The following is a 26,006-nucleotide window of genomic DNA, read 5'->3' as shown; positions in this document are numbered from 1 at the left end:
CCCCACTCTGTGCAGCCACCACAGGGAGCTATGAAAAGTCTCAAGCCCCTGCTTACCCCTCCAGGGGCCCCAGACCCAGAACAAAACCGACCATCCCTGGCCCACCCAACCACTACCCTCGTGCTCTCACCCTGGGCCTCCTCCGTGGGACCTGGGGCTCTTCCCGCCCCTGCGCTTGCTGTGGCTTCTGTGGCCTTGGCCCGCCCCATATCAAAGCCGGCCATCATGTCAGTCATCGTGACCAGCCCCCCACAGCCCCATGCCATCCGGGCCACGACTTAGCACAGACCACAGGGTCCACCAAGTGGCCGGCCGTCCCCAGCAACCCCGTCCTCCCAATCTACCACGAGGCACCCGTGGGCTTCAAATCAAGTTTAATAAATAAAACAGCCAGGGATTCAAGGCAGTTATCACTTCACAGTGTGGTCCTTGGTGGGGTGAGGGAAGGTCGAGGCCAACTCTGCAGACGGGCTCGAGCCAAAACCCTCTCCTGCTGACACCCGGGGCTGGGGGAGCGCTGCCCTGGCCCCGTGGAGGACCCCACTCCAATTTGTAAACAGAAACATAAATAAAACGAGGGAAGCGAGGAAAGAGAAGGACCAGGACCCCAAACCATCTTGCTGGGGAGCTTCAACAGAAGTATGACCCACGGGGTCAGGGGAACGGACTGGAGCCAGCCCCTCGGTGCTGCAGGCAACGGCGCCTCGGTACCAAGAGGGTGCAGGTCACCTGTCTCCTCGACCCTACACCCGAGGCTGCTCCGGGCTGGAGACAGGGAGGAGGCGGGTGGGGCGTAAAGTGCGGCGTTTCCTGAAGTGGAGAGCAGGATGGAGGTCGAGGGTGGGCAGGGCCGACATCGAGGTATATGGCTCTGTGCCCCACGGGGTTTGGCACCGAGTAGCAGCTGCCCACGACCCCCGCGCTGGGGCAGCCTGTGGCCCTGCCAGGTGCAGGGAGATGGAGCCAAGCGGAGTGCTGAGGGCGCCCCAGGCGGAGGCTGCTGGTGGGGGCAGCATCCTGCCCCATCTCCCCACCTCCCTGCTGGGGCAGGGACACCTTCCTTGACTCTGCTGGCTAGCCGGGGCTGGGCCCTCCGCCTCCGGCCGCCCAATGGGTCCTGCGCTGGGGGCAGCAGCCTGGACAGCACGGACAGTGGTGCCGGGCACCAAGGGTGCCAGTCTGTGTGTGAGGAGGGCAGGGCAGCGGCCCGGCCACCGCTCACCCTGTCCTTGACGTGTTCTGAAGCAGAGGAGACGTGACCCGAGGCCCACGAGGAGGGGAGGGGTCGGGAAGACTGGCAGAGGCAGGCCCCGCGGTGGCCCACGTCCAGTCCGGGCCACGCACGCCTGCCCGTGGCCAGGGATCAACAGGTCATCACGTTACAGCTGCAGGGGGAGAGACCGAGAAAGGGTCAGTCCAGTCCTACAGACGGCACGGCCTGGGTGCCGTGGGCTGAAACCGTGGCTCCCAACCTTGCCTCCCCCAGCAGACCGTGTTTTCACTTGTGCTGGCAGACAGGCTCCCCAAGGCAGCACTGTCCTTGGCGCCTGGGGAGGGCTGGTGGCTGGGGCAGGGGTGGGAGGAGCCTGGCACTGGCCCCGTTTGTACCTTTTTGGATTTTGAACCATATGAAAGTATTACCTAGTCAAAAAAATAAATAAGCCAAATTAAAAGTACAGAATAAAAGTAAAGAAACCAACAGAGCCTGCTCCATGTGGCCAAGCCATCCTCGGGCCCTTGGGGCACAGCCCTCCCCTCTCCACAGCGCAGCCTGAGGCTACGGGGGACCCAGGGTAGGGGGACCGGGGGCAGGGGCCGCACTCACTGTGACAGGGGCTCCGAGTGCAGCCCGGGGGCTGGGCACGCTGGGTGGGCAGCCAGGAAGGGATTCACGTCCCCAATGCCGATGAGTCCAAACTCGGTGACCGACAAGGCCACCTGTGCCGGGGCCACAGCCTCCTCCGGCTCTCCGTTCACATCCACGCGGCTAGAGATGAGAGGCAGCTCCTCGGGGAGGGCCCCGGGCAGGGCCAAGTCCACAGCCAGTCTCGGGCTGCTGCCAGGCTCCGGAGGGGCTGTGGCCGGGGGGTAGAAGGCTGGCTCGTCCAGGGCTGGGGGCCGCCTGGGCAGGGGAACAGCTGGGGGCGTGTCCAGCTGCTGGGACAGACGAGGCCCCGGCTCCGAGGACGGGAGGCTGTCGGAGCTCTCCCCAGGCTCACTGAGACTGCCGGCCGCACTGTCCACACTCAGCAGCTCTGCAGGGGAGAACACAGCTCAGGCCGGGCCCCAAGAGCACCACAGCAGCTCTCCTGGGACCCGTGGCCACCCATGCGAAAGCACACCCAGTTACAATCACACTCGTGCTTTCAGGCTGCAACCTCCACCGGGCTCCGGCCCAACCCGTGCAGGTCCAGCAAAGCCCATGGACCCTCCACACGGAGCTACTCCCACACACAGACAAAAGAAACCAGCAGGTCGTGACTCCTGGGTTTTGAAACCGAGACCAGGACACAACAGGTTCAGAGACATTAAAACAAATCAAACAGAATAAGAGAAGCTTGAAAGGCAAAGTGCAGATAAACGTGGAACCTGAGAAACGTCCGTACAAGTCTGTGAGAAGCAATTCCACAAGGAGGCAGATGTGGTCCCCCTTTTAGGCAAACCATGGAACCAACCAGATTCTGGGACAACCTGAACCCCAGAGTACAACAGACTGAGTCAGTCCTCATCCTTAGCTCTGTGGTCACAGTAAGAAACTCAGTCCCGAGTCAGGCCTTGTCTTGCTCCCACGTGGCCCTGAACCCAGACACCAGGGAGCCTTGGACACTCATGCAACCGCCCACATGGCACCCAGGGCCACGGGACACACATAGTACCCTTCCACACAACAACCCAGCAAGTCCCCGTGGCCGCTCCTGCATGTGACACCCCACCTACTAGTCCTGGGGTAGAGCCCCGGGGGTCCCAGGTCAGAGCGCCAGTGAGAAGAGGGTCCCCCAAAGGCAGGGACCCACCCCACATTCTCACCTGTGTGCATCCGTGCTAAGGGGTCCTGCTCAGAGCCCAGGCTGTCAGCAGCAGGGGGCAGAGGCGGCGAGGAGCGGGGGCGGCCAGTGCCGTCGGGGTCACTGCTGTCCAGGTCCTGATCTGCATCCCTGTGGGGAGACTGCACTGTGAAAGGGAGAAGCCTGCCCGGGACGCCCAGCCGCCCACCCTGGGGCCCTGGGAGCCCGCCGCACGCACGTGGCTCCTGACGGGCCATATTTCCTCCGGCCCAGCCTCGTCTGCTGGGAGAAGTAGTCGTAGCGCTCAGATTTCTTCCACAGGTAGTAGTACTCCACACACTCGCCCACAGACCGTGTGCGCACCTGCAGGACAGCAGACGTGTCACCTTGGCCCCCAGACACACAGAGACGGGTCCTGGAATCAGTACTCTTGGACAAAGCAAGATTCCACCTGCAGCCCCCACCACCCGCTTCCGAGCCGCCCCCGAGGCACATCCCCTAGCTTTAAGCAGGACAGAACCCCATCTCAGAGACCCCACCACCTACGGGCACAGACCTGGCACCCTGTTCTTCACTTCACGCCCACGTGTCCAGTGTCTACCTTCCTCTCCTGAGACCACAAGCTCCTGGAGACAGCGGCATCCACCCTGCCCCTCGCAGCTCCCAGCAGAGAGGGGCGAGACGACCCCTGGTGCAGACCCCGGGGACAGAGCACCCGGCCCAGAGAGGACCATGTGTGAGCCCACGTCTCCCACTGAGTGCAGAGTGTTACTGACACTCCACGGGAGAGCTGCCCACGAGTGCAAACAAGATACCGTCAAAGACACGCCATGGGGTTGTGAACCCAACTCAAGATCGTATTTACAACAGGACACGGAAAACCAAAAAAATCCTTGTACGTAAAGTATCCTGGGAGGAAAAGGTGCCACAAACACGTGTCCAGCATGCAGGTGGAGTCCACCTGCAAAAGCTCTTAGGGCACAAGATAAATCACGGCGACAAAACAACCATCACAGGGAATACAGTCAGCGACTCCGTAACGATGTCGCACAGCAGGAGAAGGCGACCACACTTCTCGCGCTGCATGCGGACTGACGCACGGGACTGTCCGTCATGATTCCATATGCCTGGTGCACGCCTGACACTAACGTGACCTTCTGTGTCAAGGACACTTCAATTAGGAAAAAACTCTTAGAAACCTCTTCTAACGACTGGGGGCATCTTCCCACTTTGGAGGTGGGGGTAAGTCCTCTGTGGTCTCCCTGGGGCCAGCTCCAGCAGAAGCTTGAGAAGGAAACAAAGGCACTGTGCCAACGACACTGAGCTTAGGGAAGCAGCTGGGCTGTGGTGGGAACACAGGGTGCAGGGAACTACATCAGGCCACGAGGCACACATCGGACACCACGCTGGGCATGGTCAGCTGAGCAACATCCTTTCCTACACCAGCCCTGAGCAGCCCCCTCCTTCACCCCAAGCTCCTGGGAGAAGATGCTGAGGCCTGAACACGAGCACAGTTTCCACCAGGCCTTTCCCTACTGCCTATGTTCCCGGGAGCCGTGAGAAGGAGCCAGAGCTCCTGGCCCTAGAAGGACAGGACGACAGACTAGATGAGGGGTGAGGTGGGAGAGCCCCAGGGAGATGGACCGAGGGAAACTCAGACTCTGACACAGGACCACGGAAATATGCCCAGGCAGATGCCTCACGCTGCATGGCAGAGGGGCCAGGGCTCTGCCGAGAGGCCATTCTGGGAGTCATTCACAAAGCCACGGGCAAACGGCATCACCGTGGGATGTGCAGACACCAGCAACGATCCAGGTCTAGGGAAGGCATAGGAACCTGGCACTCAGCAGGGACCCCATCATGAGTTTCCTGCAGGTGGCAGAGGAACCCACGTCCTATAAGGAAATTAGGAGATCTGGGGCTGCAAGTAGGATCGAGGTCAGAGGTCAGCACTGCGGCATGGGCCCTGGGCACTGCACCAGGGATATGGCAAAGCAGTGCCCATGGACCACGAACAGGCAAGACTATTGAAGTTCACCCCTAAGAGTGGAGCCTTTGTTTGGGGACTGGAAGGTGGCCCAGCAGACATCAGCAGAGACTAGAACAAGACGCCAAGGGGCGTGTGGTGAGCCAGAGGTGGGCACTAGGGCTTCAGCCATGGCTCGCAGGAGTCTGCCCTGAAGCCGGTGAGGGGAGCCCCAACCTCACAGTGGGGTGAAGGTGATGTGTGCCTGGTCTCCTGAGCCCCTCCCAGCCCCAAAGAGCCCCCAGTAGAGCCCAGCGGGAGCAGGGTGGACAATGTGCTCACCTTGTTGGCCTGGATCAGGTGGAAATTCTTCCCATGCACTCGGAAGCCATGCTCAAAGTTCCTGCACTCCTCCTCACTCCAAGCACAAAACCCATCTGCAAACAGGAGGGAAGGCACAGCGGCATCAGTGGTGCCCAGGACATGGCAACAGCAGGGGGCAGGAAGGCCAGGGCCACACGCTCACCTCGGATCACCTTCACGTTGAACCGCAGTCTCCTCAGGGCCTCCTCTGCATTGAAATTGCATTTCACCAGCTCATAAAGCGCCTGGGAAGAAGCCACACTGACTTCCCACCTGATCGCCTCACCCGACCCACCCAACCCCAGAGCAACAGCCAGAGCTGTTCACACCACCATCCGGTACAAGGACACGGTGGGGGGGGGGCGGGGGTAGTCAACCTCCCTCCACGAGTGGGGATGTCAGGGGTGGTTCACAACACAGGAGTGGGGATGGGAGCATTCACACCACCTTCAGAGATGAGGACATCGGGGGGGCATTCATACCACCCCCGGGGCAGGGATGTTAGTGGGTGTTCAAACCACCCCCAGGAGTGAAGACTCTGGGGGGATGTTCACACCATTCTCAGGGGCAGGGACGTTGAAGGGTATTCACACCACTCTCGGGGGGGGGACACTGGGGGCATTTACACCACCCCCAGGGCAGGGATGTTAGTGGGTGTTCACACCACCCACAGGAGTGGAGACTCTGGAGGGATGTTCACACCTATCTCAGGTGCAGGGATGTTGAAGGGTATTCACACCACTCTCGGGGGGGGGGCACTGGGGGTGTTCACACCACCCCCAGGGCAGGGATGTTAGTGGGTGTTCACACTACCCCAAGTGGAGACTCTGGGGGGATGTTCACACCATTCTCAGGGGCAGGGATGTTGAAGGGTATTCACACCACTCTCAGGGTGGGGACACTTGGGGGCGTTCACACCACCCCCAGGGCAGGGATATTAGTGGGTGTTCACACCACCCCCAGGAGTGGAGACTCTGCGGGGATGTTCACACCATTCTCAGGGGCAGGGACGTTGAAGGGTATTCACACCACTCTCGGGGGGGGGACACTGGGGGCGTTCACACCACCCCCAGGGCAGGGATATTAGTGGGTGTTCACACCACCCCCAGGAGTGGAGACTCTGCGGGGATGTTCACACCATTCTCAGGGGCAGGGATGTTGAAGGGTATTCACGCCATTCTCAGGGTGGTGACACTGGGGGTGCTCATCCGTCATTTCCCCCATAACGAGTGTTTTTTGTTTCGATTTGCCAGCATCGCACGACCACACTGGGCAGAAGCCTCATGGCACACCACCCCCACCGCCCTCCTGGGGTGGCCTTTCCATTCCCCACGCCCCTTCATGCCTGAACACCCCTCCCCTCCTGCCCTGCGTGGTCCCCGGAGACACCTGAGCCGCTGACCTCTGACTCAGGGTGCTCCAGCGCCACGGCCCTCTGCACCCCGTGTGGCAGCCCCACCTGCTCGCTGTCTTTCACCGTTTCCCCCTCCGGGAGCTGCGAGCCCGCCATCTCGTGCCACCTCCGTTTCACCGCCCGGTACAGGAACTCCTCCACCTCCCTCTCGGGGAGGATGTTGGGGTCCCAGAGCAGCTGGTCATCGTTCTCGTAGACTGTGGAGAAGGAGGGCTGGGGTCACACCACGGGCACGCCGTCCGTGCTCACGCCAAGGGGCTCCCTCCTCTGACAGCCGTCAGAAGCCCCTGCCAGGGCACCTGCGGACCACCCGCCCAGTTCCTGCACAGACAGTACTTCGTGGCCAGTTAGAGTTCACTCCGGAACGCAGGTTGGTGTAATGTCTGAAAACCCATCAACATGAGGATGAAAGAGAAAAAACGACCGTCTCAGGAGACACAGAAACATACGAGACAGAACTCAAACCGTCAGCTGCTAACAGAAGGAAACGCCGTCCTCCAACAAAGAGCATCTATGGCGGCCCGCAGCCGACGACATACCAAACGGGACACTGAACACACCCCGAGTCTGCGAACAAGACGTCGTCCCTCACCCCCTCTCCCCTTCTGTCCTCGAGGTGTCACCAGTACGACACGGCGATGGAAAGAAACAGAAGACACAAAGATCGCCAAGAACGGAAGAAAAGCTTCAAAGTCACACGACCACATACGTAAGAAAATACCTACAAAGAACCTACAAAGTATTAAAATTGGTAAATAAGTTTAGCAAAGCCACCGTGTGCAAGATCATTCAAGACAACGAACTGCATTTCTACCAACAGAAATCCAGCAGACGTGAATTTTTCAAAAGATCTCTTCTAACAGCACAAACGGGCAATCCGGCGCGCACGAGACCGCTACAGACAACACCGCTGCATTTCGAGAGGGGAACCACACGTGTGGCCTGCAAGTGTCGACGGTGTCACCACACAGAGTCTCCACAAAGCAGTCTCAGGATTCCGACAACTCTAACCAACACCGAGCAGCCGACAAGCTAATTAGCAACTTCTACGGACGTACAAGCAGCTTCCTGAGGCTGGAGGGCTGGCACCGTCTCAGACGTGGGTCAGACAGCGTGGCGCCCGCCAGGGTCCCACAGGGGAGACCAGCGAGCAGAAGGCCCACAGACACACACGCGACAGACACTCCGCCCTGACAGCACCCTCGGCGGCGCGGCGCGGCAGGACGGCGTGCTCAATCGCGGAGCCCGCGCAGTGCACGGGTTGAAGGCTCCTAACCCACACCTGCAACCACACGCTCATCAGTACATCAAGTCGGAGCATCGCTTTCCACGCGACGGGGAAAATAAAGGGGAACAGCTTCCGCGAAAACTCCTTTCACGGCACACACACAGTATGGTCAGAGCCAACTGCACCTCGGACATCATTGCGACTGAAGACACTGCCAACAGGGAGAAAACGTGGCGGTCCCGCGCCGATGACGGTCTTGCACCCGGAACGCCAGAAGGACCCCACAAGTCAGAAAGAGAACGGCAATTCCGTTTAAAAATGCGTAAAGAGCCTTGAGCAGTGCCTCACAAGAGATCTGCAAACGGCCAGTAAACACAACCCCTTTCCAGAGAATTGCCGATGAAAGCCCCAACCAGACAGCCCTCGTCACCCACAGACCCCGTCACGTGTGCGCGAGGACGTACACCAGCAGGGACTCCCACGGGTTGCTGGAGGGAGCCCGAGCAGCACGGGACAACTCCCAGCCATCTGTCCAGAAAGGTGCACGTATGTCCGCGGAGAGACACACGCAGAGACGTTCGGAGCCACGCACGGAAACAGCCGCCCTGTCGACCCACAGTACAACAGACGAGCAACGCGCTCCATCCGCACCAGAAAACAGCACACGACAGCATACGAGGTCCACGCGCCACACGGACAGATTTAACGTCTCTGGGCTGGCGTGGAGGGAGACACCAGCTCCCCTCCCCTCAGGACCGAGGACCAGCCGTTCCCTGGAAAAGGCCTGGATGCCACACTCGGCCAAGGCTGGGGTTCCACACTGAGGTCTGTCCGCGCTCAGGACCCTCTGAGGGTGTAGCTAGGAAGCGTGCAGTGCTGCCTTCTTCTGGAGGAGGGTCTCAAGTGTCATCAGGGTCACAGAGACGCACCTCCACAGTCCCGTGACCCAGCTGACCTGCACTTTCCTGTCTCCTCCTTTACCCAAACTGCTTACGGGGGAGCAACCAACACATGCCACCAAGCCCACGTCCCAGCTCCTAGCCCGAGGCCTCAATATCTCTGCGGAGAGTCCATCTCCTCTGTCTGTCCCACCTCACCGCCAATCTCAGCGACTGAATAATCCTGGGAGAGACTCCTAAGCCAGGCGTGCCAGCCCTGGGCCCAAAGGGGCTTTGAGGCCAGGAAAACAAGACTTGGGTCAATAGCCATGTGACTTCACTTTCCATTTTCTTCACCTATAAGCGAACATGGCAATGCCTATCTCAAAAGACCACGGGCCTCACTCCATTTTCCGGAGAACGAGGACAGACAGACATCAAGTCTGGGACAGAGAGCACCCGGTCATCTGGGACAAGACCTGGACACAGGACGAGCTGGGCAGGGAAAGGTGTGCACGCCTGGAGAGACGAGGACTGGGGCCTGGGCAGGAAGGGAAGGAGCAGGACGGGGTGGACAGAGCCGAGGGCAGGGGAGTGGGGTGCTGGCTGCACAGGGTGGCAGGACCACACAGCGCTGAGCTGAGGGACAGTGAGCAGGAAGGGGACACAGACTGGTCCACGTCCTCCTGCCCCTCAAACTCCCTCCAAGGACTGGGGAACTGGCTCTGGGTAGGCACGCAGCGAGTTCCTTCCTGGCTAGACTGGAGTTCTCCTTCTCATATCCCACACTTACTAGGCCCCACTTACGTTTCTCACCGTGACGGTCCAACTGCAGGCTGCTGAGGTCGGCTTGGAACTGAGGCCCAACCATGATCTCCTGCAAAAGCAAAGGCCCAAGACAGTCAGGGCTGATGAGAGGCCTGGCCACAAGGTGCTGACGTGGGCCCCAGGGCGGCCGTCCAGAGCCCAGGGCTCATCTTTGCCATCTCCCCACAGATGCCAAGTCCTGTGGTCTTGAGCACAAGAGGCGGAGGAGGGTGTGGGTGGGTGTGAGTGATGGAGTCTGCACCCACTTGTCCACCTGTCTGGTATAGCCAGTCACGTGGCAAGGGGGGGTGAGGCCCAAGGACCCTGGTGTTCTGAGGTCCAACCCAAAGGCCCCAGGACAGGACAGGGACAGGACAGGGACAGGAGCAGCTGTGTAAGTCCCAGGTCTCAGGAGCACGGTCAAGCCCCACCCCCGCTCACCTCTCGGGAGCCACGTGCTCAGCCCTGCCCTGAAGGGGCAGAGACCCACGTTGAGGGCGCCACTGGGTCAGAGCCACTCACCTTCTTACATTTGTTGGCAGGAAGAGGGTCCTCCTCTGTGTCGGACGACGTGGAGGAGCCAGGGTCTTTGTCCGCATCAGCCAGGAAGCAGGCTTTGGGGAAAGGGGAGCAGCTGAGTCACACCCACGGCACCGGGTGGCCCACCCTGGCTAGCGGGCTCTGGGGCACCACTGCACCTCCCCGACTCTCCGTCCACCTGACCCCATGTGACCCACACCCTGGCCAGATGACAGATGTGCAACGGGCACAGGACTGGGGACTCAGGAGGCTCCCCCTGCTGCGGGCGCTACCCCGCCAAGCCCGGAGCCTCAGCACCTGCCAGCCTCACCGGCCACACAGGCAGGCAGAGCCGAGGGGAGCACGGTCTCAGGGAGCTGCCCCAAATCGGACAGACTTTCAGTTACAGGAACCAACTCCCTCCTCAGGTCAACCAAAGCCACTCAGTCTCCGCCCACAGGTCATCAAGAAGGTGGGAAGCCCACAGGAGCTCAGACTGTAATCAGGGCACCCACGGGGTACGAGGCATCTCTGTGCACAAGTGCCTGGCCCCCAGCAGCCCGGGCCCCTCCATCTGCATCCCCAGAGCCGTGCCTGGCCAGCCCAAGGGCAGGAGCAGGAGGGACACCTACGTCCACTCTGGTTAGGAAAAAGGTCGGAGGCCTCATGGGAGGTCACGGATGGGGTCAGGTCATCAGCTGAGGACTGTGTCTCTTCCTCTTCTTCCCCTGAAAGCAAATCCTTCGCTATTTGTTCCTTTTAACAAGAAAGCAAAGAATGTGTTTGTGGTTTGTTTCAACGATCTCAAGATAACACATGGTAACGGCAAACAGTGCTGCTGATACCGTGACTGACACCGCGAGCCCCACTCTGGACACATCTGAGCGCGCCTGTGGGCCGCTCTCCCCCTCTGCAGACGAACAACCCAGGCGCGTGGGCAGGCCAGCAAGGGGCACTCCCTGAGCCCGGTCCTGCAGTCCAGGAACGAGACAGTCCCAGCTCTCTCCACTAAGCAGGTGGGTTTCACCTCCGGTGATAAAGCCTGCCCTGCTGACACCCGCCCTGTGACCTGGTCAGGACCCGGAGTGCCTGGCCCAGGAGAACCGAGCTGCATCTCTCCTCCCGGTCTCCGCTCCGCCCCTCCTCCAGCCCCAGCCCGTGGCCACTCTGACAGTCAGCTCTGACTGTTGGGGGGGGGGGGCTGTCACACCTGTCCTCCCTGAACCCTGGCCCAGTCCACTCACCTTGTCCAGGGTCATGTCCGGGAGGTTGGCTGTGGTGTCACTGCCCTCGCTCTCCCGCTCCGAGATAGGGTCTGAGGCCTCATAGCCATAGAGGGCAAGCAGCTCGTCAAGGGGCATGTCGCTGCTCTGCAGGGGCAGGGTTGTGTCAGGAGGGGCTGCTTGGGGTTCCGTGCCTCCTCACCACACTCATGGCAGCTAACCCCCGCCAGACCCCCGTCCTGCACCCAAGGACTCCCTTAACCCCAGGGAGAGGCAAGGGCAAGACACCTGCACCCAGAGAGATCAACTCGGTGCCTGAGGTCCCCAGCCTTGAAGGGTGGGGCCAGCACCGGCCTCTCCCTCCACAGGGTCCTGCCCAGGCTTAACCCCAGCAACGGAAGACGACTAGCCATCTGTAACCCACCACCACACCTCGTGACGTCAGTGAATCAGAAGGGAAAACATGGCCATGCTGATCAACGTGAAAGAAGTATCTGGTAGAATCCAACACCCGCGTCAGGTTAAAAAAAACTCTCAGTACAAGTAAGTAGGGAGCAGTCCGCCACATGGATACGACAGAGACGCCGTCAGCCCTCGCCGGCAGAGCACCCCCACTCCAGATGAACGAGAAGGGAGGCTCAAGCCCACCCCAGGGAACGGACACGGTCTGCTGCTCCAAGCCGATGCAACGTGAGGAGAAGCGGACTGGGAAGGAAGACGCGAACCACCACCACCTTCCTCTCCAGTCCCGCCGCCAGGTCACTGCTTCCCACGCCTGCCTCCCTCCTGCTGACGCCGGCGCTGTCCAGCCGCACCGTGTCCTCACCCCTAGTTCCCGGTCAGCCTCCCAGACGTCCTCGCTTGATCCCCCAAGATGCCAGTTCCTGTCCTGCCTCACCCCCCACTGAGCCCAGGACCCCGCTGATCGCGATGTTCACGCCACCGCCCACACGTTCTGTGTGCATTTGCTGGGGGACTAACACCGGAGCCCAAAGACCCCCGTGGGCCTGGGGCCCTTTCGCAGCGACTTTCCTGAGAACACGACGACATTATTTCCGGCTGTCTGTGCCGACACTCCTGCTGAGGGAGCACGTCACGGGTGGAGCGCGGCACCCTACAGTCGAGGCAGGAGCGCCAGAGTGCGCGAGCCGTCCACGGGCATCCCTCTTCGCCACCCACTCAGCTGTAAACGTGCTGCTTGTCCTCAAGAATGCCCTGTGCGAAGTTCCTGGGCTTATTCTCTCTCTCTGAGCAGATGTCGTTTTAATTTTTCACACGAGGAATGGGGAAGCACACGGAGTACCCGCCACACCCCAAAATGAGGGTTGGTGCAGAAGCGCCTGAGTGCTGCGGTGGCAGCGCCCCCACCACGCAGCTCGACTCTCTCGGGACAGACCGACTGGCAGGTGATGACGGGCCTCCTGTCTGGCCCTGCGCAGACGTCTCAGACATGAGCCAAGTCGGCCATCCCTCCAGACGAACGACTGTGCTCACTGTAACAGCAAAACTCAGGCTTTTGAGCAAAAAACTTTAATTTTGGGAAATCGGGATCTAACGTGAGCTTGATAAATTTGCAACGTCACTTGTGAAGGTGATACAAAATGGCAGCGTTTCTGCTTTTATCTCGGAAATTACATTCTTTCTTAACTTGTTTTTTGAGTTCAGGTTAGTTAACACATAGTGTAGTATTGGTTTCAGGGCTAGAGCTCAGAGATTCATCAGTTCTAATAACACCCAGTGCTGATGCCATCACGTGCCCTCCTTGAGGCCCATCCCCCAGTTACCCCATCCCACCTCCCCCCCCCCAGCAACCTTGCTTGTTTCCTAGAGTTTGGCGTCTCTTATGGTTTGTCTCTGTTTTCATCTTACTTTATTTTTCCTTCCCTTCCTCTGCGTTCATCTGTTTTGTTTCTTAAATTGCACACATGAGAGAGATCACATGGCATTTGTCTTTCTCTGATCTTCACCAGTTTTTAAAAATTATAACTGAAGAAAACCTAGATGAGGCATTTAACTAATACATGCCTGATTTTAGTTTTTAGTTAATTTTGAGATGTTTTAAACTCATTTTAAACCTGTTTAAACTGTTTTTCCTTTTTTGAAGAAAAGACTTCTGTCTTTAGTTATGAGACCAAACTGGCACCAAGCAATACATGGCACCAAGCTAGGTAAATGCCCCATGATTACTACTTAAAGAAAAAAAAATTCCCAATACTTGAAAGATGTTTGATGAAATCAGTGTTGATATCGTAATGAACTGAAAATCCACGTGCCGAAGTGCTAACCCCAACGTGACTGTATCTGGAGACTGACTTTTGCATCAAGAATCACAGTTAAATAGGACGTGAGGATGGGACTCTGATCCAGTAGGATTAGGTCCTTAAAGAGACCCCAGACAGCATGCCCGCTCTTGGCCACGTGAGGACACAGAGAGAAGGCAGCCACATCTAAGCCGAGAAGAGGGCCCTCACCAGAAACAACCCTGCCTGACCCTGAACACAGACTTCAGGCCTCCACAATTACACTGTTTAAGCACCCTGTCTACAGTATTAACAAGCAGGTTTCTTAGGTTTGGTAGTGTGAACTAACATTTGCAAAATGGACAGGCTGGAGAACCGGTATGTTGCAAACATCTTACAATGCAGAAGGTAACAGGATCTCAGGGGGGAAAAGCCAGTGACAAGCTCACCACCAATGGGTTCTAACATAACCACATCCAGAAAGTTCACAGGGTACAATTGTAGAAACCACTCTGCAACCACCACCACAAAACTACCACTTACTGAACTTGGGTGCAGCATCAAGAAACGTGCACAATTCTCTGAGATGGTGGCCAAGTACCCTCCCCTCTTCCAAGAACAGATCTGTATGAGGCCAGGTTTATACTTCAGAACATATCACGACAGATTAACGTCTGCCTTGAAGACAGCAGCTGGGCTCTCATGTCTGCTTCTGCATTCTGCATTTGCAAAAATATAAAGCTATTCCATTCTTCTCTCCAACCTGTTTTTGGGTTTTCTTTTTTTTTAAAGACTTATTTACTCCATTTTTTAATACTTTATTTAAATTCAATTTAGTTAACATATAGTGTATTTTGGTTTCAGAGGCAGAGTTTAGTAATTCATCAGTCTTACATAACACCCAGGGCTCATTACATCATATGCCCTCCTTAGTGCCCATCACCCAGTTACCCTAACCCCCCATTCCCCATTCCCTCCAGCAACCCTCAGTTTGTCCCCTATGATTATGATTAAGAGTCTCTTATGGGATGTTTCCATCTCTGGTTTCATCTTGTTTTATTTTTTCCTCTTCCCCTATGATCCTCTGTTTTGTTTCTTAAATTCCACGCATGAATGAAATCATATAATTCTCTTTCTCTGATTGGAATATTTCACTTAGCATAATACCCTCTAGTTCCATCCATGTTGTTGCAAATAAGATTTTTTTGATGGCTGAGTAATATTCCATTGTGCGTGTATATATAAATATAGATGTACATATAACCCACATCTTTATCCATTCCTGTGTCGGTGGGCATCTCGGCTCCTTCCACCGTGTGGCTACTGTGGACATCGCTGCTGTGAACATGGGGTGCACGTGCCCCTTCGGGTCACTGCATCTGTATCTTTGGGGTAAACCCCCAGTAGTGCAGTTGCTGGGTCATAGGGTCGCTCTACTGCTAACGTCCTGAGGACCCTCCACACCGTTCTCCAGAGAGGCTGCGCCAGCTCGCGTTCCCGCCAACTGGGTAGGAGGTCCCCCTTTCTCCACATCCTCGCCCACATCCGTCGTTTCCCGACTTCCTGATTTTGGCCATTCTGACGGGTGTGAGGTGGGATCTCAGTGTGGTCTTGACTGTGTTTCCCTGAACTGAGTGACGTGCAGCATTTCTTCATGTGTCTGTTGCCCATTTGTATGTCTTCTTTCGAGAAATGTCTGTTCATGTCTTCTGCCCATTTTTAATTGGATTATTTGTTCTTTGGGTGCTGAGTTGGAGGAGTTCTTTATAGATCCTGGATACTAACCCTTTACATGATAAGATATCTGCAAGAATCTTCTCCCATTCTGTCGGTTGTCTTTTGGTTTTGTCGACTGTTTCCTCTGCTGTGCAAAAGCTTTTTATCTTGATGAAGTCCCAATAGTTCATTTATTCCAGAGAGATAGAGAGTGAGAACATAGGAGAGAGGAGGAGAGGGAGAGAGAGAATCCCAAGCGGACTCCCCTCTGAGTGCAGAGCCTGACATGGGGCTCAACCCCACCACCACGAGATCAGGACCTGAGCCAAAACCAAGAGTCGGGCACTCAACCGACTATACCACCCAGGCACCCCCAACCTATTTTTGTTTTAGAAAAGTTACTTTTTCATCTTTTTTCAAGATTTATTTATTTCAGAGAGAGAGAAAAAGAGAGAGCTGGGGGAGGGGCAGAGGGAGCCAGAGAAGCAGATGCCCCACTGAGCACAGAGCCCGATGTGGGGCTCGATCCCACCACGAGACTGGGAGCTGAGCCGAAACCAAGAGTCGGACGCTTCACCGACTGCGCCACCCAGGCGCCCCTCTTTTTTTTTCATTTTCATAAATGTCTGTTGTTTCTATTAACAATGCATTTACTGTATAATCTACATAAAGCTCTTTGAAATCCTCAATAATTTTTAAGAGCAAAAAGGGGGTACTGAGGCCAAAAAAGAGAGAACAGTGGGTTTAATACTTAGAGCCCTAAAGCCCCAGAGCCCCATGACCAGGTCTGGCCTTACCCCCCGTGACCTCAGCTCCTAGCACAGCACCTGGTGCTTCAGAGACACTCAGGCGTAACTTGTCCCTGTGAGCAGCCCGGGGACCGGCTCCACCAAAGGCAGAAACAGTGAGTGACCCAGAGGTCCCAGCCACTCAAGGGCAGAGGGACCAGCTTAGCCAAGTACCTGAGCAATGAAGTCCTTCTCCAGCCCGCCCTCGGGCTTCTCCGGGCCTCCCGCGGCCTGCTCGCACTGCTCCCGGATGCCGTAGTTCTGGGAGAGGATCTCTACGAGGTTGAACTGATGGTCTGCAGAGCCCATGGACACCACTGTGGAGAAGACACCAACCTGCATGAGCTGCTCACCCCACACACCCCAACCATCGCGCAGGGCAGAGGGCGGCTGGGGTAGGATGCGACAGAGGCCCAGCTGTCACCAGGCACAAGCCCCACAGCCGTGGCCATGTGTACACATGTGTTCATGTACACACACGGGAAGGTCTGTGTGTGTGGTCAGCACGGCCAGTCACCACGGAGGAACCCCCAACAGAACGACTGCAGAGAGAAGAGCACGCCCGGCTAGCTGTACACACACGCTCTGGAAATGCGGGGGATGTGTTCTCCAGGGGGCTCGCTCGGTGTCCCCTCACACAGACACCTGTGGCAGTGTGGGGAGGAGCCCACAGACTAGGAAGAAGTGAGCACCGGGAGAGCCCGGGCACAAAGAGCAGAAGGACCCAAGAGGGCCAACGCCCCGAATGCGGTGCCCTCCGCTCCTGGAACACGGAGGTGATGCCGCACGCACACACCCATGCGTCACTGCAGGGACAGCACGGTACAGGGAGACACACAGGAGGCCCGACAAACGCCAGTCCTTCCTCCTTCCTCAGTGGAGCCACAGCACGACCACCTGCACTGGCCAATGGGTGGTGGACATGACCAGATTTTTGGTTTTCCCAAAAGAACCAGGATGCGTTCGTTCATCGCTCTCTCTCCACCCTGGTCTTCGGTCAGTCATATTTAAAGAAAACAAAGACGAAAGGAAATGGCGAGGGCTCCATCCACCCAGCCCAGGGAGCAGCAAAGGCTGCGGCTGGCCTCCTCCCTCCACCCGTTCCACACGCAGGAGGGGGAGCTGCAAGGGGCCAGCTTGGGGGCGGGGGGTGCAGAGCACCTGGGAACAATGCCCACCTAGCACCAAACAACCCAGTTTTCCTGCCTTGGCTGAGGTGCTTGCCAAGCCAGTGGGCCACCCCACGATGGAGGCCCTCTGGTCCTCTCCTGGGCTGCCCTGCCCCCATAGAAGATGAGAGAGTCTCAGCCACTCGGCCCACACACACGTCCTTGGACTCTGGGAGCCAGCACACTGTGTCCAGTTCTGCCCAGCTGAGCGAGATGCGCTCTCTTACAACCACAGAGGCCCCGGTGGCCGTGGGCAGGGGAGGAGCGGGGCAAGGAAGGTACCTGCTGCCGTCTGCAAGCTGGGCTCCCCGGGGCACAGGCTGTGAGTGAGGCAGGAGGCCACGCCAGGGCTCTGCCTTTCCAGTGAGGAGGCCTGCAAAGGAACAGAAGCAAGGTTGGCTCGGCTGTCTTGACCCGCTGGCGGAGGCCTCTGCAGGACGCCTGGGAGCTGGTACAGCTCAGAGCCCAACTCCTCAGGCGACCTCAGGAAGTGGCCTCAGCTGGGAGAGTCTCCTGTGGCTTCTGTGCAGAAACTGACAGATTCCAAAATACATACAAAAAGTCAAGGGACCCAGAGAAGCTAAAACAATCCTGAAAGAGAAAAGTTCCTGATTTTGAAATTACTACAAAGCTCCAGTGGTCAGAACAGTGTGGCACTGACATAAGGCCAGACGCGGAAATCAAAGGAACAGACCTGAGTATACAGAAACAAACCCACAGTCTTGCTGCCAACGGAATCGCAACAAAGGTGACAAAACAACTCAGTGGGGAATGAACGGTCTCTCTGATAAATGGTGCTGGGACAACAGGAAGTCCACAAGCAAAAGAATGAAGCCAAGAGCCTACCTCACACCACACACAAAGGAGCTCAAAACGGACCCAAGACCTTCAATATGAGAGCTAAAACTACAGAAGAAAACACAGGAATCAATCTTCTGTGGCCCTGGACACACGCCGCAGTTTCGTGGATAGAACATCAAAAGCATAAGCAACAAGAGGAAAAATACACCAACAAAAAATGTTTCTCCTGAAAGGACATCATTGAAGAAGTGAGAAGACGACCCACAGAGGGAGACGAGGTCTGCAGATCACGAGAAGGGGCCCATATCTGGAATATGTGAGGAACTCTTTGACTCACTAATGAAGAGGTAACTCAATTTGAAAATGGGAGAAAAGGGGGAGCGCCTGGGTGGCCCAGCTGGTGAAGCGACTGCCTTCGGCTCAGATCATGTTCCTGGGGTTCCAGGATCGAGTCCCTGCTCAGTGGGGAGCCTGCTTCTCCCTCTGACCCTCCCCCCTCTCATGGTGTCTCTCTCTCTCTCTCTCTCTCAAATAAATAAAATCTTTAAAAAACAAAAATAAAATAAAATAAAATGGGCAAAGGATCTAGACAAACGTTTCTCCAAAGAGACACGCAGGTGGCCAATAAGCACACAAGAAAATGCTCAACAGAAGAAGTCAATCAAAGGACGGAATGCAACACGGGGCAGGTGCTCTGGGAGACAGTCAGCAGTCCTGCAGAAGGTAAGCAGGTTACAGACAACCCAGCAAGTCCACTGCTAGGTGGACACTGGAGGGCTCAGACTGTGTCAATCCAACATACGCCACTCTGGCGCACGGGGTATTCTGAGATGACGCCAACCGAGCAAAACCAGACACAGGACGAGCTTCAAAGCGGACGTAATTCCGAGTGGGTGCCTCCCCCCAAGCCCGTATCCGCCTTCCCACGACTTGTGCCCACACAGACTCAGTCCTTCTGTCACGTGTACCGCTCTTCTGAAGAGGCGCCCACAGGAGCCCAAGCCCTGACCACCCCTGGGTCACTCACTACGACTTCTCCCACGGGGTGGGTGCTGCATGTGTTAACCGACTGCTTAGTTCTCTCTCGACAGCCTGTCTTCTGTCGGTCTAAATCACAGGGCCCCCACCTGAAAACCGAGGACGGGCTGAGGGAGAAGGGACACACATCTGCACTAAAGCTCACGCGTGAACGTTCATGGTGGGACCTTCATGAGAGCTGAAGGTGGGGAGAACACAAACGTCCATCAGCTGATGAAGACAAACCGAAGCAGAACAATGGAGCGTCCCTCGGCCGCGAGCAGGAGCGCGGCGCCCACACGCGCTGCCCCGGGGACGGACCCCGAGCCCCCGACGCTCAGGGAGGGAACCAGACACAGAAGGCCCCGCGGCGTGTGAGTCCACGTGTGGGACACGTCCAGAACAGGCTCCTCCACGGACGGGAAGGGGGCTCGTGGGGGCTGGAGGCTGGAGAGGGGATGGGGGGGTGACTGCTGATGGGGACGAGTTCCTTTTTGGGGTGATGGAATGTTCTAAAGTTGACCGCGGACAGTCATACAGCTCTGAATGTACTGAAAACCACAGTTCTCTGCACGTGAAAGTAAGTGAATTGTGTGAATATACCTCAGCAAAGCTGTCTGCACGCGCGTGCGCAAACACACACACACACACACACACACACACAAAATCTGAATATTTGACAAAATTAAGCTTAGGATTTAGAAAAAATTTCCTAAGAATTTCCTCACTGGGTCCTCAAGAAAACCTCAAGAGGTTGTGTAATCTTCCTCCCATTAAGAGAAACAAGGGAACTAAGCTCAGAGAGATCAAGTCACTTAACCAGAGTCACACAGCATGTAAGCAGTACAACTACAAACTCCCACGCAGGCTCTGTGGCTCCAAGACCCTTTACAGACCCAACACCATAAATCAAAGTACAGCAGAGTCCCGAGAAAGAGCTGGGAGACAAAGCCAAGCCACCGGCACCTGAGCACGGCAGGCTGGGGCGGACAAGGACCATGGTGCAAAGACGAGGAACATGCCGCCGGGTGGGACTGAGGCCCCAGCTCCCCTGGGAGCAAGTGTGGCGTGCGTGTGTGTGTGGCCTCCGCCAGGACTGTGGAGAGTTCTGAGCTCTGGGCAGGCAGTGTCTTAGGAAGCGTAGCCCCAGGGTGGCAGAGGCGGTCAGTGGGATGGACCTGGGACCCCCCAGCAGGGGCTGGAAGCAGGCAAGGAGCAAAGGGCACGGTGGCCGGCCGCAGGGCCTCACCTCCAGGGCACAGGGGCTGCCATCAGCCCACGTGGTTTGCACCCATGGGGCCAGCATCCTAAGTGTCTCTGAAATCAGACCTGCTGACTCGCCAGCCTCCCGGGGCTCCCTCTGCCATCTCAGCCAGGGCATCTCAGCAAGGGCTGGCTTTCTGTCTCCTGCTACCAAGAGCTCTGACTAACAGGGGAAACGGAGCAAGGGCAGAGTGCAGACAGCCCATCTTCCAGGGACAGTCAACTCTGCTCCCATGCGGCACCACCCAGGAGGGCCTCAGGTGTGGCGGTCTGAGGTCCCTGACAGGGTCTGAGAAGCACGCGGCCCTCATCTGACACAGAGGTTCAGGCAAAGGAGGGGAGAGGAACAGCTGGGAGTGACAGAAAGGGCAGCAGCGGGAAGCCCGGCCCCCTAGGGCAGGGGCTGGGGGAGGGGGTGTCCGTCTCCAGGCGGGGGTGGGGGGACTGCTAGGAGCACCCAGTGGCCTCAGATCCCCTAGTTCATTCCCAGATGACTCCAGGGTCCTCGAAACTCACCAAGGAACACAGACTTCATGGTTCTCTTCCCTCCCTGCCCCAACATCTGACCTCTAGATGTGAGCCCACCCCCAAAAGTGGGATTCCCACGCGCTCCACTTCCTTTGTTCAGAACACTCTGGGTGTTTCCATCAGAGGGAAAGCCGTCCATTTTGCCAAGGTGGAAAAAAAAAAAAAAAAAAAAAAAAAGGATGGGGAGCAGGCTAAAGGAATTCTGGGTAACAAAAAGTAAGGGAGTGAGGAGGAAAGGAACTGTGGAGACATGGTTCCAAAGAAGTGGGGAACCCAGGTCTTGGCAAGGACAAGAGAGCTCATCCGTCCCGTCTCAGGTGGACCCTGAAGGCTCGGCTCCGATGTGGAGGCCAGTCACTAGGAGAATGGAATGCAGGGCCCTCCTCCCCGCCAGCGTCTGGTTCCTCCCACTGCCCTTCCGGGCACAACCCACAGCAACACCGTGGCAGACTGCACACTCCAAATTGGCAGCACCCACGTGCTCTTCTCCCACTGAGATGCTGGCTGGCCTCCCCCCTTCCAGAACTGAGGTTCTGTGCCCCCTCCCTGGGGACCTGGATGGGCCTGGGACTTGGGGCGGGGGGCTCCATGTGACTTAAAATGCAGCTCTTCGGTTTTCTTCTGGGACAGTCACCCAGCCACCACGCTGTGAGGAAGCCCAAGCCACACAGAGAGGCCGTGGGCACGTGTCCCAGCCCGCAGCCAGCGTCCACAGCCACGTGTGAGCAGGGAAGCCTCCTCCACCCCGGCTGGCTCCAGCCCCAGCTACCAGCCCACGGCCACAGCAGGAAGACCCTGAGTGAGAGCCGCCCGGCAGAGCCCAGCCAACCCTCTGTACCACAGAAGATAATAAAACCATGGCCGTTTCAACACCACGAATTTGAAAGCGATTGCTTACACAATGACAGCAAGAGCCTCCACCTAGCCCCGCTGCCCCACCATCCACGGAGCACTTAGGCTGGGCCGGGTGAGGCGGCAGGCCCTGGGTGCCCTGCAGTCAACGGGGAAGCAGGTTCCGCCCGCCTCCACCCACACGAGTTACCAGTGTCGCCAGGACACAGGGAACAAACCAGTGGGAGCGGGCATGCACAGCACTGAGGGGAGACCTTGCAGTGCTGGGACAGCACGGAGACAGCGGAGTCCCTCCGAGGAGGACACAAAAGGGAGCCAGAGCAGGAGTGGGGGCAGGGGGAGGTCTGTGGGGACCCAATCGCTGGGCTGAGGATCACAGACAGGAGATGCACTTTACCCAGAGAACAAAGGAAAGCTCTGGAGGGTTTTATGGACAAGACAAAGACAGTGTACTTGGGTCTTTCAAAGATTCATCTGGTATGGTGAGGCAGACGGTACAAAGCTCTCCCATCTTTCCTCATGGTGCTGAGGGTTACTGCAGCACCACCAGAACTCAGGCAGCTAACACCGATCAGGCACTTACTGGGACCTTACACACTGCCGTCTTCAGTGCTTAGAGACTGCTCGTCACCGGTAACTTCGTAAGGGTCAGCCTCCCCGTGCACGCCACTGGGAGACCTCTTGACTCTAGGGTCTTCCCATTTCAGAGATGGGGAGACAAAGCTGTGGACATTCAGTCATCTGCCCAAGGTCACAGACAGTGGGAGGCTCGAGCAACAGGTGTCCTGGGCCCAGGCTGGCTGCACTCATCACTTCCAACACCCTCACACTTGCCGGTCCTTTACTGACCAGCCTCTCGGGCCCTTTAGGACAGGCACCGTGGGGTCTGTGCTCACATCGAGACCCTCGGGGCCTCACACAGAGCCACGCACACGGGGGAGCTCACACACAGCCCTCCTGCAAAACCAACTCAAATTCACTCCACGGGGCACCACCGCACACAGTGAACAGGTGGGACACGGACACCCTGGGCAGCTGGCTGCTATGAGGGCTCCAGGGGCTCTGCACCGGGCTAGGCAGAGTCAAGACCCAAACCCAGCAGCTCTGCCAGGCCAAGCATGCTGCCCAAAGGCCACCCTTGTCCCTGAGCCAGAAGCACACACAGACACCAACACACTACCACCACAGCCCTACTGGCTTCTGCCTCTGATCCCAAGGCCAACCACCGCCCTATGAGACCTCAGTTTCCCTAAATGCCCCCTCAGAAAGGAGAACAGTCTAAGAACCCTTTGGATACAGCCACCCAGCACAACTGGCTGCTGAGGTCTGGCCTTGCACCCAGACACCCACACCCTCTTTGGCGCAAATGCAGAGCCTGTTGCTGGCCCTCAGAAGGTCACTTGTGGGAGAGAATGGCCACTCCCACCCTGCACCACACCCACCCGTGTTGTGCTACAACATGAAAGCCCACTCAGCCCCACCACATGCCGAATACCCCACACACGTGCTAAGTCCGGCTGGGTGGGTACCTTCTCCTCTCCGGGCCTCCGGGGCCCCGCCCATCTCACGAGGATCGCTTGCTGAGCCCGAGGCCCTTGTGGGGTTGGCCTTAACTTCTGCGTGCCCAGACCGACACGTCACGTACCAAGAGGCGCATTTACTGAGCCCCGGCAGGTGCACCGTCTCGTCTGACACTCAGCAGGGCCCTCAAAGGTGAGGGCAGTCCGCCCTGTCTTAGCCAACATTCCAAAGTCAAAAAAAAAGGCCCACCCGAAGTGAAAGTTTTCCGTCCCTGGTTTGACGTGACGTGAAGTTATTTGCTGACTGTGTTTGCCCAGACGGTCCTTGGCGGGTCTGATCAAGCGTCACGGTTCCAAACCCTACACATCCTCGAATCGGAAAATCTCTGCATCCCAAAGCGCATCTGGCCCCAGGGATTTCGGGGAAGGGGTCTTAGGCCAGCTTCACGGACCAAGAACGGAGGCTCTGAGAAGTGAGGCTGGTCGGCCCGCCCGGAGGAAGCCCCGACGCCCTAGGCCCCCACCGCACCCCCCGCCCCGTGCCGGGGGTGCTCAGGGCGGGCCCAGCGTCGGAGTTCGAGTCCCGCCCGGGGTCTGGGAGGAGCGACTGTGCGGTGCCCCGCACCGTGGGGGCTCGCGAGCAGACTGCGATGCGGGTCCCACCCGGGGTCCCGACGGGCGAGCGCCGCGCGCCACGACCGCGCGCCCAGGGAGCGCACTCCGCAAAGTTGGCCAGCGCGGGGAGGGCAGGGCTGCGCGCCGCCGGGAGCGGGGGTCCAGGGCCGAGGCCCGCGGAAGCCGCGCTGGGGATCGAGGGCCCGGGAAACCGCGCAGCGCAGCGGGGCGCGCGCCCCCACCCCGCGTCCGCCCTCTCCCCGCAGGCCCGCCCCGCCCCTGCCCACCCCACCCCGCGCTCCCGCCCCCCGCCCGCACATGCGCACTGCACCCCGCGATGTGGCAGCCGGCGGGGGGGGGGGGGTGGTGGCCGGGGGCGGCCGCCGACGGAGCTCCGCGCCCCTCGGGCCCCGACGGGCGCGGCGCCCGGGGCCCGGCCTCCGCGCCCCGGGGCGGGGGGTATCCGCGCCCGGAGCCCCGGCGCGGCCGGGCCCGGCGGGGGCCGCGGGCGCGCGGGGGCGGGGGGCCGGCTCCCCCGGCCCGCTCACTCACCTCCGCCATGGCCGTGTGTGCGCGGGAGGCGGCGGCCGCGCCGGGATCCCCGGATGCGGGGCCGCGCGCTCATTGGCTGCAGCGCCCGGGAGGGCGGGGGCGCCGGGCGGGGCCGGGGCGGGGCCGGGGCGGGGCGCGGGCGGGCGCGTAGTAGGTGCGCGGAGCTGGCTGTGCGGGGAGCGCGGAGCGGGCGCGCGGATGGGGTGTGCGGGGCCGCCGCCGGACGCCGGCCTGGGCCGGGCCTGGGTGCGGGGTGCCGCGGACCGAGCCGCTGGGCCCTGGCAACCACCCCTGCGCGGTGAGCCCTGTCCCGTTTCCTCCTTGCGACCCCCTGGCTAAGTACGGTCAGTGCCCCGAGTGGGGGCCGCGGCCGCGGGTCGCCCGTGCGCAAGTGCTGGGGCCAGGATGGAAGGCTGGGCAGCGTGCTTCTGGAACTTTCTGCACTTTTGCCCCAGCGAGGACCCATCTCGCGTGCCGCAGAGTCGACCGAGGCTGCCGAAAATGTGCCTGTAGACGATCCTGGAGGAGGTGGCTCCCCGGTGCTCGGAGCCAGTCCCGCAACAGGGAAGGATCCGAACCCGGGGCCATTTGGCTCTGAACGCCCTTGCTGTTTTTAGTTTATCGATTAAATGTCCGTGGGCCGTGTTCACGTTCCGAACCTGTGCCAGGCACTGGGCGGGGGGGGCTTTGAACCCGACAGCCCTAACATTTTAAATTTCATTGAAACATTCGCCACATTTTAGATTTCAGTCTGACAGGGCCTGTGAGCACCAGGAAAGAAGGTGTAACAAGAGAGGTGTCATCGAAAGCAAGAAAGGAGGGGCGCCTGGGTGGCACAGTGGTTAAGCGTCTGCCTTCGGCTCAGGGCGTGATCCCGGCGTGATGGGATCGAGCCCCACATCAGGCTCCTCTGCTATGAGCCTGCTTCTTCCTCTCCCACACCCCCTGCTTGTGTTCCCTCTCTCGCTGGCTGTCTCTGTCTCTGTTAAATAAATAAATAAAATCTTTAAAAAAAAAAAAGAAAGAAAGCAAGCAAGCAAGCAAGAAAGGACGCAGGGAGGCCAGTGGGAGGCCATCAGCCAGCAGAGAGGTCAGCTGGTGACTAGGGTGGAGGGGTGCGGACAGAGGTGGACAGTTTGGGAAGGTAGACCCCAGAAGACCCCCGATGCAGTGAAGGGGAGCAGGGTGTCAGGACAGCTCCCCAACTTCTGGCTGGCACAAAGGAGTGGATGGTGGTTCCCACCAAGACTGGGGCGGTGGGGAACTCAAGAGCCTGTCTCTTTCCCAGCTCTCAGCCAGGGCAGTACTGAAAAGTTGAGATCCATCGGGGCTGATGCTGGGTATAAATGCATTATCCCAGCTCACTGAGAATCCCCCGGTCAGGAGAGAGAACCACTCTTGAACCGTCTGCCCTGCCCTTGACAGTTACAGGAGTCAGTTAGCTCCCTACTCCTTCTGTTGGAGGTGCAGGCCATTGTGACTGAGGGTCCTCACTGATCCATAGAGTACTTAGTCATTCACTCATTCATTCATCCACTCATC

The 26,006-nt window shown here is 58.3% G+C and overlaps 1 protein-coding gene across 6 annotated transcripts; it reads right to left on the bottom strand.

The window, feature by feature from the left end:
* Window positions 1-357: 357 nt before the first annotated feature.
* MIER2 (MIER family member 2) lies at window positions 358-24,515 on the bottom strand. Of its 6 annotated transcripts, none has more exons than XM_040629822.1 (14): window positions 24,465-24,515; window positions 17,599-17,689; window positions 16,322-16,464; window positions 11,425-11,550; window positions 10,813-10,936; window positions 10,184-10,275; window positions 9,662-9,731; window positions 6,794-6,945; window positions 5,498-5,579; window positions 5,314-5,408; window positions 3,244-3,368; window positions 3,028-3,155; window positions 1,826-2,255; window positions 358-1,641 (listed from the first exon to the last, which is right to left on the bottom strand). In XM_040629822.1, the coding sequence occupies exons 1-14, from the start codon at window positions 24,471-24,473 to the stop codon at window positions 1,638-1,640; spliced, it is 1,671 nt and encodes a 556-aa protein (XP_040485756.1). In that variant the 5' UTR covers window positions 24,474-24,515; the 3' UTR covers window positions 358-1,637. The 6 variants fall into 6 exon arrangements, with proteins under 6 accessions (XP_040485756.1, XP_040485754.1, XP_040485755.1 ...); XM_040629820.1 differs by having other exon boundaries at window positions 358-1,385; XM_040629821.1 differs by having other exon boundaries at window positions 358-1,385; window positions 9,671-9,731.
* Window positions 24,516-26,006: the final 1,491 nt, after the last annotated feature.

Source organism: Ursus maritimus, unplaced genomic scaffold (genome assembly GCF_017311325.1).
Source record: "Ursus maritimus isolate PB19 unplaced genomic scaffold, ASM1731132v1 scaffold_14, whole genome shotgun sequence".
NCBI classification, from domain to species: domain Eukaryota; kingdom Metazoa; phylum Chordata; class Mammalia; order Carnivora; family Ursidae; genus Ursus; species Ursus maritimus.
Note: the sequence above shows the minus strand (reverse complement) of the source record. Positions and strands in the feature narration are given on the sequence as shown.